This window comes from Ursus maritimus, unplaced genomic scaffold (assembly GCF_017311325.1).
Source record: "Ursus maritimus isolate PB19 unplaced genomic scaffold, ASM1731132v1 scaffold_16, whole genome shotgun sequence".
Taxonomy (NCBI): Eukaryota; Metazoa; Chordata; class Mammalia; order Carnivora; family Ursidae; genus Ursus; species Ursus maritimus.
This window is the reverse complement of record NW_024424008.1, coordinates 30,300,271-30,315,000: the sequence shown is the minus strand read 5'-3', so window position 1 is coordinate 30,315,000 and position 14,730 is coordinate 30,300,271. Positions and strand designations below refer to the sequence as shown.

The window sequence follows — 14,730 nt, the reverse complement described above, 5'->3', positions numbered from 1 at the left end:
TCTCCTCACAGAACTCAACCAAAGTGTATCTTAGGTCTGAACTTGTGTTTTTTTTGGTTTGTTTTTGTTTTTTTTTTTTAAATGACAGCTTCTAGGGATGGAACCTCAATATGCTCTATTCCACCCTAAAAAATATAAATGTGCTTCAGAACAAGCTGCTGGGCCACCTCCCAAGGACCTCAGATACCTTCTGGGTGCGGTCCTGACATTCTCCCCACACCATTTGAACTGAATTTAACTTGAACTTCACTGAACTCAACACAATACATAGTTAATATTTTAATTAATATTTTATTTTTTAAGATTTATTTATTATTTTAGGGGGGAGCAGGGAGAGGCAGAGAGAGAGGGAAAGAGAGAGAATCTCAAGCAGACTCCCTGCTGAGCAGGGAGCCCAAGGGGGACTTGGTCTCAGGACCCTGAGATCGTGACCTGAGCTGAAATGAAGAGTCAAATGCTTAACCAGCTGAGCCACCCAGGCACCCCTTTAATTAATATTTTAAAACTTATTTATAATCGGTCTTCCTCACTAGAATATAAAGTCGTTGAGGCCAGGGATGATGTGTGTCTCATTCCCAGTTGACTAGAATAGTTAACAAGGTAGATTCTCAACAAATATCTTCCAATGGTTAAATGAATGATTTTATCACTGGACTTTTGTTTGGTAGACTAATTGCCTGTAGGCATTCTATATTCTGTTCCTTTTAAATTCTTAGGTCCTGTTTATGTTTGAAGGAACTTCTTGTGTATTGCTAACGTTTCTTTCCTTGAAATGGTCTGCTGCCCTTGCCTTGCCTTTCAGTTCAGTCCAGTCCCACTAACATCTCTCAAGTTTGGTGATCTGGGGTGCAGGTTTCTGAGACATGCAAACTGGAGAGGGTCTGAATCCTGGCTCTGCTATTTTCTACTTAGGTGACCTTGGGCAAGTTATTCACCTTACCAAACATTAGTTTCTCCATCTGATATACAAGGACAAAAATATCTACCTCCTAGAGTATAATGGTATGATACATCTTACTGCTTGGTAAGTGGGCACACTGCCTGGCATGCTGTAAATGCTACAGCTATTAATACCGCTTTTTGCCCAGTGTCTGCTGCTAACCACTGGTCTGTGTTAACCACTGATGGTACAGAGATGAACAAGATGCCTTTTAAATCTTCCAGTCCAGACAGAAGTGCCTGAGCACCAGACCTGGGTGTGAGGGTGAGGCAGGACTAGCTCTCAGGCCTCAGAGCTTGGAGCAGAGGCATGAATGAAAGATAGCACTGTGGGAGGGGGGAGGCCAAAACCCTAACTCAGGTGAGTCGATAGTTCAAAAATGATGGGAGGAGGAGATTTTCAGAAGAGTGTAGAGACGACAGTCCCAAGGGTGACAAGTGGAGGCTGGAGCAGTCCCTGAGCTGCAGGTTCTTTTAGTAAAGCTTTGAGACCTCAGGTGTAGTGTGAGAGAGGTGTTAAGGGCTAGCCAGATACTGCTGTCAAGGAGTTTAGAGTCTAGTAAAGAAAACTGATGTGTAAGCAAACAATATTATAAACAGGGGTAAGTGTGCACGCAAAGTCTAGAGGAAGCCCAGAGGAGGGAGTGGTTACAGCCAGGGCATGGGAGGGAAGGTGTGGTGGGTGTGGCAGGAACCAAGGAAGGCTTCAGAGAGGAACAGCCTAGGAGGATTTGGAGGATGAGAAAGAATTTAGAGGGGGTGAGGGATGAAGTGGGTGGAGGGTTGGGACCTAAAATGGAGGAATGATGCAGAACGGTATGTTTGGGCGTTTTCAAGGCTCTGTCATGATTAGGGCTTTATCTGGGCTGTTGGGTCATGGACTAGGCTGGAGGGTCATTTTGGGATCCTTTTCCAATGAACAGGTCAGCCTCATGTTTCTTTACTGGGAGCGGGTCCCACTTGGGGTGAAGCAGGTCACCATGATCCCTGAGGCACCCACTCTCCTGTTCTCAGTCTGGGTGGGCTGGGTAGGAATACTGGCTTTGGAGTCTCACAGAACTATGCCATTTATCAGTTGTGGGGCACTCAGAAAACCACCTCGCCTTTCTAAACTTAGAGTTTCCTCATCTGTAAAACAGGGACAAAAAATGGTGCACACTTGACAGGGTTGTTGTAATAATCAAATGAGATAATGCATGTAAAGGGCTTAGTATTGAAATCACTATATAACACACACTTGGTACAGAATGGTAAGCATCAATCATTCACACATGCACTGGTTCACCATTTAACATCAGTCATGGGGAACACAGGTATGAACAAGGCCCAGCCCCTGCCCATGAGAAGGCTGTGCTGAGTACTTGTGTGGGAGTAAAGACAGATAAACAGGTGATTACCACGCGAGTGATGGGTGCTGTGGCGAAGGCGCACACAGAGTGTTGACGGGAGCACAGATGAAGGGCACACTGGCTGTTGTGATGATGGTGATCATCATCAGAGCATGGATGAAATGTCGAGGAGACGTCCCAGGGCCCAGGAGTCAGATCAAGACCAGCCTTGAAAGTCAAGTCAAAGATGTCAGCCTTATCGCGAAGGCTATGCGAGCAACTGAAAAATCTGAAACAGAGGAGGGACTTGATGTCATCTGCATTCAGGAAGGTCACTCTGACCCCAGGTAGAATAGTTAGGCAGCTGTAGAATTCCAGGTGAGAAAGAATAAGGTACCATCAAGGAACTGAGGGTCCTACTGAGACCCAAGAGCCAAGATCGGCTGTAGCAGGGGAGTAAGAGGGCCAGACTGATGGGAATTTTCAATCAGAGCTTAGGATATGAAGAATCACTTAAGGAATATTTAATGGATCTCCTAAAACATGCAAAACTCTATAGAATGGGATAGCCAACTTCAACGTTCACACTGTATTATTGAGAATGGAACCTCAGCCAAGGCTAGCTAGAATACTATTTCTCCGAATTGGTGTCTCCCACAAAAGTTTTTTTCTTTGAATATCGCGTGCTGTGTTTCAGAGAAATATGGTTTGATCCAAGATTATGTTTCTCTTCTATCAATGAATGACTTCAAATTCACCGTATCTCCAACCTAATGAGTGTATTGAGGAAATGATGGACTGGCTATCTCACACAGTAGGTGCTCTAGAAACGATGGGCTTCTGTGGTTTTTTATATCTGCATTGTGTCCAAAGGAGCTGAAAATATTCGTGAGCGTTATCGCTCACAGGTTTCCTAATCGAATGCTAGGCACTGTCAATCATACCTTGCATTTTGCTGTGGGTTCTCAGAAATGAGTGTTACAGGAACACTGCGTTCACTTATGACCGTCTCTTCTCTTTTCTTCAGCTCTTGGGTAATTTAGATGCTTGCTGAGCATCTTTATTGTCCGAGGGTAAGGAAGAATTTCAGTGTTTTCCAGGCACTATTTCATGGCTTTCAGTACACTTTCCCTGACTCTTTCTCCCCTCAGTAAATGCACTCTTGGCTTCAGATAGGTTGAATGCGCTGCTCTGCTCCAGCAGATCTCTATGCCTCTTCTATCCTCCCGTAAGCCCTGGTTCGAATCAGAGGTTGGGTGATGCCTTCCTCAGGGACTCAAGCATAGGCATTCAGCGTCCCGGGTAGGAAAGTTAACTCTTGTGTTTTTGACCTGTGCCATGTTACCTCTGTTTCTTCTGCCTAAAAAAATTGGGGTGGAATGTATCTTAATGAAGATTTTGATACCATATAGAGCCTGCTTGACCAATAATAATCTGCTTCTCCAGGGTATAAACACAAAGCTATTTGGTCCAAGACATATCCAGATTCCAAGAACTCCTGAAGCCCTGCTTCTTTTGGGGCCAGGTTTGGGTTCACCCTGTGAGTCCTTGCTCTGAGGTAGCTGTTAAAGTGACAAGCTCACACAAAGTGCTTCCGAACGCATATTGAAGAGTAGATCTCAGTTAAAGGGAAATATGCTATGGTAATTACTCTATAAGTGTCTTGACATAAAAACAAATCAATAAATCAAAGATGTTAAGAACCTGGTTGTGAAACAGAATACTCAGCATGTATTTTATTAGCTAAGATGGATGATAATTCAAAACTCATGCTGCAGCACATCTATAAAGTATAATGTAAAGGAAAAGAACTCTATTACTTGAGGCTGGTGAGAAGCTGCTGGGAGTCTGGTGGGACTCTGGGAAAGAGAGGAGAAGAGTGGAAATGCCAGTCTGTTCATCACAGAGACTGAGGGAGTCTCTCTTAGAGGGTGCGGATGGGGATGAATGAATTTAACGTTTATTGCTCAACTACCCTGTGCTGGGGGCCATGGTAGGCACTTTGCAGACATCTTTTTAAGTCTTTTTTTAACATAGACTTCATTTTTTAGAATGGTTGGAAGCGATATTGAGCAGAAGGTACAGAATTTTCCCACACACCTCCTGCCCCCACACGTCCTTAGCCTTTCCTATCATCGACATCCTCCACCATCGTGGTACAGTTGTTACAACTGATGAACCCACACTGACATAGCATCGCCCAAAGTCCGTAGTTTGCATTAGGGTTCACTTTCAGTGTTGTACATTCTATGGCTTTGAACTAATATAAAATGATGTGTATCTACCATTTTAATATCATACAGAGTAGTTTCACTGCCCTAAAAAGCCTCTGTCCTCTGCCTATTCACCCCTGCCTCCTCACTAACCCCTCATAACCCCTGATCTTTTTTTTTATTATTATCCCCATAGTTCTGTCTTTTCCAACAATTCATCTTGTTGGAATCATACAACACATAGAGTTTCAAATTGGCTTCTTTCACGTAGTACTGTGCATTTAAGTTTCCTCCGTATCTTTTCATTGATTGCCAGCTCATTTCCTTTTAATGCTGAATGATATTCCATTGTTTGGTTGCACCATAGTTTATTTACTCACTAACCTACTGGAGGACATTTTGGTTACTTCCAAGTTTAACATTCATGAGCACGTTTTTGTCTGGACGTAAGTTTTCAAGTCCTTTAGGTAAATATCTAAGAGCATAATTGTCGTACCATATGGTAAGAGGTGGTTTTTTTTTTTTTTTAGTTTTATTGAGGTATAGTTGACAAATAAAATTGTAAGATAGGTAATGAGTGCCATATGTTTAGATTTTAAAAAATCTTGAGATTTGTTTTGTGGCCTAACATGTAATCAGTTCTGGAGAATGTTTCACTTGTATGTTTAGTTTTGTTAAGAAACTGCCAAACTCTCTTCCCGGAGTGGCTATATCATTCTGCATCCCCACCAGCAATTAATGAGTGTTCCCGTTGCTTCACAGTCAGCATTTGGTGTAGTCAGCGTTCCGGACTTTGGCCATTGTACAGTGGCATCTCGTTTTAATTTACATTTCTCTGATGACATACATATGGCGCATCTTTTCATGTGCTTATTTTCCATCTGTATATCTTTTTGATGAGATGTCTATTGAGGTCTTCTATCCATTTTTAAATCAGGCTGTTTGTTTTCTTATTGTTGAGTTTTAAAAGTTCTTTGTATATTTTGGATAACAGTCCTTCATCAGATACGCCTTCTGCAAAAACATTTTCCAGTCTGTAGTTTCTGTTCTCATTCACTGTGGTGTCCTTCATAGAGCAGGAATTCTTGATTTTTTGAGTCCAGCTTAGCAATAATTTCTTTCACAGATCATGTCTTTGGTGTGGTATTAAAAAAGTCATCATCAAACCCAAGGTCATCTATATTTGCTCCTGTGTGATCCTTTAAGTCTTCTTAACAATCCCTCCATCTCTGTTTTACAGATCTGGGCTTAGAGATGGTGAGTGATTCTTCAATGCCATTAAGTTAGTAAGTGGTGGGACTGGATTCAAGCACAGGTCTGTCCAACCTCAAAGCCAAGCCAGGAGGCTCTCTCCTCACTCTATGGCTGCTGCCTCAAGAGCAACTCTCAATGGTGATCAGATTGGTTTTCGTCCAGAGTTGGACGAGGTCTCTGTCGGCACAGATTCTAGGTCACAGATTAGAGCACAGAGAAGAATGGGTACTGCTTTGGCCTTTTTGACTTGAAGACCTGCTACTGAACTTTATCTTCATGTGCCTGAAGGGTACTCCTCCTGTGTCATTGTCATTCATCCTTGCAAAAGTAGCTCACTGAAGTTGGTGACCTCTAAATTTTGGCTGAACTGGGCCACCGGGCTCTCCATTTTTGCTGGTAGGATTTGAGAGAATTTGGGGGAGATGGTGCGTGACCAAGTGGAGAATTAGTGAGGTTTTACAATGTTGTTACAAACTTTATGATGTGAGTTGATTGTTTCATGTAGCCTCATAAAACAAGTCAGAGATGGCGGAGGGTGATTACATCACTCCCTCTGCCCTCCCAACAGAGATGAAGCCTTCTTTAGTGCCCAGGAGCTTTCCTGATGCCCCACTCAGGCCAGCCCAGTTTTCAGATTTTAATATGTTCCTGTAATAGGTGTGGAGAAAAAATGAGGAAGAAGGGAGGAAACCCATCGGCCCGACTTGTTACACTGCCGTTCCTGGCAAAGATGAATGACTAATGTCACAGCAGAGCACCAAAACTTACAGAAACAGGCCTGCTTGGCTTGGGTGGTAAATAAATAAGCCAGTTACACATTTCTTGGATGGCAGGCAACTTTTGTTATCATAGCAACTCCCCCCATCGTTTGCTCTGCTTGCACAAGTTATCAGCCTCTGTCCCAACCCCAAGCTACCTAAGGAGGAGGAGGCGGGTCTTGTTCGTTCCTTATTTATAATTAGCTTCTAGTGAGGGGGAGGGACAGGCAGGGTTGCCTCCTGGGCAGGCTGCTTGCTGGAGTTACATCCACAAATGCCTCGGAAGCAGCAGGCTGACTGCATCGTTCTCTTCACATTCCTGGGTCTGTCTGGGCTGGTTGGTGCAGTTACCAGAACATACCACATTGGGATTGTGGAAGAATACTGGAACTATGTACCCCAAGGGAAGAACGTTGTTACTGGGGGGAGTTTCTCAGAAGACAAGTGAGTACATTTGGGGTTCTCACAGACTCCTGGGTTCGCTTTTTTTGACTCTGTGTGGAGAAGTTTATAGTCCTTAAGGTGTCATGGTGGGGGTGAGCTGATCTAAACCAAGTGGAGGGGTTTCGTGGTTGTTTGGAGAGCCCTCACAAGGGTAGGTATGGAACGGGGAAGAGGTTTTCTTGGCTCTGCCTATTTGTTGAACCTTGTCTGTGAAGTGCTATATATACAACCAGGCGTTTTTGAATAATGGCTTACTCTTTAGAAGGACAATTTTCATCGAGCACCACTAGGGACTTCCAGGGAGTTCTGGATGCTGTTAAAAAAAATATGGCAACCCTTGGAATGAGCATTTGAGAATTTTTAAGAATTCTTTCCTGTTAAAACACAATGTTTTCTTAGTTTTTATTTTTGGAATGAAATATCGTAATTGGAGATAAGTATGCTATAAGTAGTTAGTTTTGGTTTTGTTTTGCAACGTTTAAAATGGAGGCGATTACATTAGCTTTGGCTGGTATTTTAAGAGTTTCCCTAAGTTCTCTTAGAAATGGGTTTTTCACTAGTGACAGGTTTGTTTCAGCTCCGACTCATTCAATCTGAGGGCAATATTCTAGTTCCCAGGCCCGTGGCATAGCTGGGTGAGATGGTGTCAGAGTGTTGTGTGTCCTTGATTTTTTATTTTTTGTGGAAAGTAGCCCTTGCTCTCCCTTTCTCTCTCAGGGTCCAGTGTCTTATGTCTCTTATTTGTTCCCTGGAGCTCCCTCTTAAGTCACCTCCCAGCTCCAGAAGCTGTAATGCATACATTTAATATTGTGGTTCTTAGAACATCTTTTGAGATGTTCTGGCAATCGCTGTTGGATATTCAGATGCACTGGCTTCTTTCTGATAGGAAGAACCCAGTTCCTTCAACATCCAAGTTCCATTTTCTAAAGACAAAGTTAGTTGCTAAGATTCAGGAATACCATGGAGTCTTCCAGCAAGTCTTTAGGAGCCAGGTCCCCCTGCCCTGGGGGAAGACCAAAGATCCAGTTGGCTTAGACGCATAGCTTCTGGGTTTTCTAACAATACAAAAGTGGCATAGTCACGTTTGGTTAAAGAAGGATGAAACTCATGCCAGCCAGGCTGCCAAGAAAGACTCTTCTTTAACCTTTGTACCAGGAAACTAAATGTCCAGGGGGGCTGTTTCCGAAGAAAGCTCTTGACTTCTTTCAATCTCATATGTGCTGGCCATTGGTTGTGGTAGTCTTTACTGTGACAAATGGTTATGGGACTGACAGGCTACCCTAACTGCTAGTATCCTTCCCTAAAATAGAGCTCTGCTGTCCTCATAAAGGGCTCAATAGGAAATAGTCATTGTGAGCAGCTGTTGAATGTGAGACTGTTCAAGATGTGTACCCTGAGCATAGTGAATACAGTCTTTAAGCACAATGAGACATTAGACTGCCTTTCCACATGGTTGAGTAAAAAGCTTAGAAGTCCATCTTTCTCCTAAAATGTCAGTGTAGCTGTTTGTGAGCATTTATTCTGACCCAGGAGTTCCACCAGAGACTTTCAATTCATGATTGTTTGCAGATGGTATTATTTCCACTTTACAAACCAGGAACTGAGACCTTGAGGTTAAGTACTTGTTGGAGTTTACAGAGTAAAGGCAACACCAAAGTCACATTTTTTCACCATGCAACCCATTTCTTGGAAAAGGTGATCCTTTCCCACTGCATTAAACTCAGCTGTGATGACAGCCAGGGATTCCAGTAAAAAGAACTTTCTAGAAAGTCCCTATTCTTACCAAAAGTAGGTTTAGTCTCATGGGTCACTTCCCAGAGAGACATTGAAAATGATCACTGGTGTCAGTGACCAAACCAGTTACCTGGGTTCATTCAAAAACCCAACATACTTTAAATACTCAAACACTACGATGCTCTTTCCACAAAGCTGAGTGCAGGAAGAAGTTAGCGGCTCCCTGTTAATTATTTCAGCCAGAAGAAGATACTTTGATGAACATACAATAAAGTGTTTGAAAATAGTTATGGTGAAAAAGAAAAAAAGAGAATAGGCATGACTAAGACACAGTTTGGTGTCAGCTTAGAGTAGGATAGTTTAACAAATGCTGTGGTCCCACCTGAGAGGACTTTTGCCCTTTAGGCACAGGTGGCATTCTAGATGTCATGCCTGTAATGCCCAAGTCCCCAAGTGTGTAAAGGGATGGTGTTTATGCAGGGCTGCCTCCTGACTCTTAAAAGGTGAGCCTGGGTTACATGGAGCATAGTGGCTTTTATTAGCAATCATGTCTGGCAGTGCTACTGGTATGGCAGGTGGCTCAGGGCAAGTCCCTAAGAAGGCACATTTGTAGTGGGCTGCTGACTCTTGCTTGAAGAATACAGGACACATGTCATGATTCACAGGTGTCACAGCTGCCACAGGTGTCACAGGTGAAGATGCCACAATTGTGGGACATATGGAGCTCAGTGTGTGTACTCTAGTTTGTGCCATTTCCCCAGAAGCAAGGAGTCATCTTGAATAATGTGACCATGCCTCTCATTTGGCTTCTGGCACTTCTGAGGATGTTCTGCTGTTGAAGATATTCAGACCCAGACAAATGCCCAATATTTGGAGAGCCAGGTGCCTAGTATCTCACTAGGAGTGGGAAGAGCCTGAAATAGGAATCAGGAGACCTGACTTCTAGTCCTTGCTCTGCCCCCAACTTGCTGTGAAACCTTAAATAATCTCTCTGAACGTCAATTTCCTTAATTTGTATAACAAGGGAGTTGAAATATAATCCCTAAAGTCACTTGAGAAGTGTAATTCCAAGGAATCAAAAATAATTTTTGAAACTGAATGAGAAACATCTCACCTGACTCTCCAGTTCTAGAAAGATTTTTGCAATGGTGAGAGAGAGATGATTTGCAAATGTTCAGTCTAAGAATCAGAGTTGGAGAATATCTGAGAGTAGGGATATGTGACAATTTTGAAGTATTCTATATTTTTCTTTGCCTATCCTTTTTTTTTTCCTGTTCTTTAAGAACTATCTCCAATTCTTCGTGCAAAAAGCATTTTCCCACAACCCTGGGTTATTCTGATCTCTTTCCTTCCTCACTGTTCATGGAACTTGGTGTCTTCCTTAAGCCTTAGACACAGCGTTTCCTCTCCCCACATTGGTGTGGGGGTGTTTGATGTACACTGGTCACCTCGGCAACTGAAAGATAAGCACCATGATGGCAGAGAGGGAGAACCAGAGTGTATTTAGTAATGCCCACCCCCCCCCCCAGCTTTGACGGTGATAATAATCCACAAAGGACTGAGCACAAGGCTATTCATTTGGAATCATTAAAAACTAATCACTTTGTCAATTTAGTTATTCTAGTTGCTTAATCTTTGACTATGGGAATGGCAGAAATGAGGGGAACCGGATGGTGGGCGCCAAAGTTTCCGTGATGTAAAAAAGGCTTGGAAACCAAAATTAGGCAGTACCAAGAGCCTAATAAATACTGATTCACAAGGATGGGATAGGAAATAAATTGAGATCATTTTGCCAAGACTCCATAGCAGTCAGATGGTATAATTTAATTTTCCATCTTGGTACCTTTGCTTAATCATAGAGTTCAGAAATATAATTGATACTGTAAGCACTAATATTTCCTAGAAAACATAAAGTTTAGGAGTTATATTCTATTTAGAAATATTTTATCCAGGTGAATATATTCCTCTCTGCTCCCCATTGGGCCTAATGGGGACACCGGGCTCCTTTGATTTGCCTGGGGATGGTGTCAGCATTTGATCCATTCGTGCCTGTCCTGTTCTGGCTCATAAAGTGCTTAATTAAGGTGTTCCTGTGCTTCAGTGGTAAAGCCAAGTCTTTAATGGAACCAGAGTGGGGTCACCTTATTTAAAGCTACAATTCTCACCAAAGACCTCATTAGGCAACCAACACACATGCAGGTTTCCTCTTCCCAGTGAAATGTAGGGTTTTCATGGGTGCTAACTCACAGGCAGAACCACCCTTGGACATGAGTGAGGCTGACCACTGCTCAAACCCCAAGTTTCAGGGTCTGGTAAGGAGTTCACTTAACTATATCACTGTGTCAGCCCAGTTGATGGTAAAGATTTTGGGTACCCCCCTGAAGCAGATCCTAGGCTAGGCTCAAGGGAGAGACCTATATATCCACCTGAAAGAAGAGCCAACTGAAGGGAAGCGGGCGGGGGAAGAGAGTCTTGTAGGCTTTGAAATAAAGGGAAGGGTGTCAACTCATTTGGGCTTGATCTTAGAGGGTGACTTTCAAATTTCTACTTCTGTTGGGTCAGCAAAAAAATCATGTGCTGGTTCTGATTCCATATGAAGATCTTGGAACTACTGTTATTCCCTGTATTCTCTTATAAAAGAATCCCAGAGGTTGGCAGTCCAAGGCTGGTGAGACAGGTGGTATGATAGGATTTTGGGGGCCTTCTTTATTTTTGAACCATGATCCTTAGCATGTGACTTCACTCCGCAAGGAAGTTCATGGTCACAGTATGGCTGCTGAAACTCCAGCCCTCATGTCTATGTTCCAGGAAGGAAGAGAGGAAGGGAAAAGTAGAAGGGTACAATTCCTGCTGCATTAGCCCATTAGCCCTTTAAAGGGCTCTCATGGAAACCCCATACAACCAATTCTATGTACATCTCACTGGATACTCAAAGCCAGAAAGGGGGATTAGAAATATAGTCTTTTAGTTTTGTGATTTGTTTCTGAGTAAAAGCAGGATTTGATTCTGTTACTAGGAAAGAAGCGAACATGAATATTGCAAAGCAGCAGGAAGTCCCTGACACCTTCCCGACCTCAGTTTTCCCTGTTTCTCATCCTTCACAAATACCCTCTTAGTCCCTGTCTTCATTTTCCCACCTCCAGACAGTGGGGTCCCAAGGCCTGGTTAGTGGGATTTGAGAGAACTCACAGACAGTATAACAGCTAACTGTCCCTGCGTCCTCACTCTGTTTCAGGCATTGTCATAAAAGCTTTCCATGCCAAGAAGTGGGGTGACAGATGATCTGTCCCTGGTTGGGGGACAGGGAGGCCCAAGGTGGGTTTCTCCAGCCAAGTGTAGCCAAGCAGTGGGCTAACAGAGAAGCTAAGGCAGCCTGGCTTGCTGGGGAAGAGTGGGGCTCTTGCATCAACTGACAAGCTTACGATTCTTGTTCCACCAACTGAGTAACTAATTGAATCTCTCTTTGCCTCAATATGCTCATCAGTAAAATGAGGATAATGATAGTACTTGCTTTGGGGGTATAGGAGTTTCCTTTGGCTGCTGGAACAAATTACCACAAACTGGGTGGCTTAAAACAACAGAAACTTATTCTCTCCCTGTTCTGGGGGCAGAAGTCTGAAGTGAAGATGTCAGCATGGCCACACTCCCTCTGGAGGCTTTAAGGGGGAATCTGTTTGCTGACTCTCCCAGCTTCTCGTAGAAGCTGCTGGTAATCCTTGGTTGTGGTGGCATTGCTCTGGCGTCTGCCTGCATTTTCCTATCACCTTCTCTATGTGTGTCTGATCTTTCTCCTCATCTCAAAATCCTTAACTTAATCACATCTGCAGACTCTTTTTCCAAATAAGGGGATTAGGACTGGGACTTATCTTTGGAAGCCATTATCAGCCCACCCGCAGCGGGGATGAGGAGGCTCAGATGACACAGGGTCTGTAAATGTGCTCAGATGCGCTGCCTGGTACTGGGTTAGCGTGCCAGAGATGTTAGTCATCACGATAGCTCTGCTATCTCAAGGGGTCTCTGGAGAGCAGGAGCTCTGTGGGAAACAGACCGCAAATGGTCACAATTCCCTCTTTCTAATTAGAGCTTTGCCATAACACCCACTGGCTGAACACCCACTCTCCCAGACACTGTGCATGGGGCTCCACATCATCTCATTTACTCCTCATGATGGCTCTGTCATGGTCACCAGTTTTTAGCCAAGGAAACTGGGGTTCAGAGAACTTATTTCCCCAAGATCTCGCATCAAGTAGACAAGCTGGGATTCAAGGTTGTTCTCTGTTCTCCTTACTGCATGTATTTGTTTTTAAGCTACCTGCATGGGTTCTGAGGGGCTTCTGTGGACATAAAGTGGGAGAAGGAAGAGCTCAACACTTGAGTGGTGCCAGGGGAACCAGGGCGAGAGACCGTGTAGAGGAACGCATCCCTTGGGAGGCTTAAAATGTATTAATCTAATTAGGGAGGACGTGGCTACATCCAAGTGCAACATGCATCACCATCTCCACCCTCCCTTTTGCCAAGTAGCCCGTGCCCCAATCTAGTCCTGTCTTCTCAGTGTCCCTTCTCAAGCTCAGGCAACAGCACTGCTTGTCCTTCTTGAAATCATAATGGTCTCACACGTGTGCTCTGACCTCACCCTCTGCTGCTGTCACCTTCACCCCACCTCCCCTCCACACGCTCAGACCTGCAGGATCTGAATGGTGCAGTTGCTGCTTAATGTAGCAAATTGGCTGCTGCTATTTACTTTCCAATGTGTGGATTTTGTCTTCCCAGCCAGATGGTAAGTCTCTTGAGTGCAGGGACTGACATTCATACATCTTGGCCCCAGTTTCTGGTTTAATGTCCCATATGGTGCAGAGGTTTAACAATTGCTCAGTTGAAGGGATGGGGAAAAATCTGACTGAAAGATCCAGGTTGTGGGAGACAGGGGAGCTGGTGAGGTGCACACCCCCTGTGAGCTACCAACTGCTCGGAATCTGACTTGAAAGCGCATCTCTGCACTGGCTAGACGATTCTCCTGGGCAGCTTCCTTCTAGCAATGGTTAATCTCTCCTGCTCTTAGAAGCCATCTTCCTTCATGGAACTGCCCTTGACCTTGGCAATGTAAATATTCTACACCCTCCTTCTGTCTTTAAAGCAGTTGCTCACGTGAAACTTTCCAACCCAGCTGGATTTCTTCACAGCATAAAATGGACACCTCTTCAGTTTGAGTCAAAACGCGAGAATGTTGGTTGGGATCAGCCTGAGGGGTAGTGATTGCTCAGTGCCTCATAGTGGGGCCGTCCTGTGGCTGCACTGTAAGGACAGAAAGCCCACCAACACAGGCATTCCACCGAGTGCTCCCCACTATGTCAGAGGCTGCTTTCTGTGGACGCCTTCCTCAAAGTTACCCATTTGTCTTGTTCCTTGTGCAAAGGTTGCTTCTTCCAGGACTCACAGGAGATGGAGCTTCTGTCCCACGTTACAAATGTATACTGTGTTCTTAGGAGTGATTTGCTGCGGAGACACTGAAGAGACTGATTTCTCTTACTTTCCTCTGTCCCTATCTTTTCCACTTTGAGTAGTTCCTATGGTTTCAAATAGTTACTATGTTCTAGTTTCAAATAGCTACTATGGGTTTTGGTCTGTATTGAGTAGTACAGAAAGGTGATTTCCCAACTTGTATGTGCACTCAGCATTGTGTTAGTTAGACCAGGTCAGGTTGTGCTATAGCAACAACAACCCCCAGATCTCAGGGGCTTAACACAGCAGAGGCATATTTCTCTCCACTCAGGTTCATAGAGGACCATGTGGCTCTAGGACAACTGTCCTCCTGGGACAATTAGTAAGCCAGGCTGCTGGGATCGTGAGCCTTCACGATCTTCACTGGAGGCTTTTTCTGCTGCAGAGAATGTGAGGGGGTCTTGCAATGGCAATTAAATGTCCTGGCACAGAAGTGACACATGTTGCTTCCACTCACAGCCCATTTGCCAAAATTCCATGGCTCTATCTATCTGCAAAAGCTCTTTGGTCCCCCTTTCTGCTGGAAGGAGAGAATCAGCATGGGTAAGCACTGGACAGCTC

At 44.1% G+C, this 14,730-nt stretch overlaps 1 protein-coding gene across 1 annotated transcript in view; it reads left to right on the top strand.

Annotated features, from left to right (window-relative positions):
- Positions 1-6,115: 6,115 nt before the first annotated feature.
- Positions 6,116-14,730, top strand: part of HEPHL1 (hephaestin like 1) — an 86,998-nt gene continuing 78,383 nt past the window's right edge. Inside the window, exon 1 of the mRNA XM_008688360.1 lies at positions 6,116-6,936. Coding sequence (XP_008686582.1) covers positions 6,767-6,936 — 170 coding nt within the window. The 5' untranslated portion in view covers positions 6,116-6,766. The remainder of the gene's footprint in view (positions 6,937-14,730) is intronic.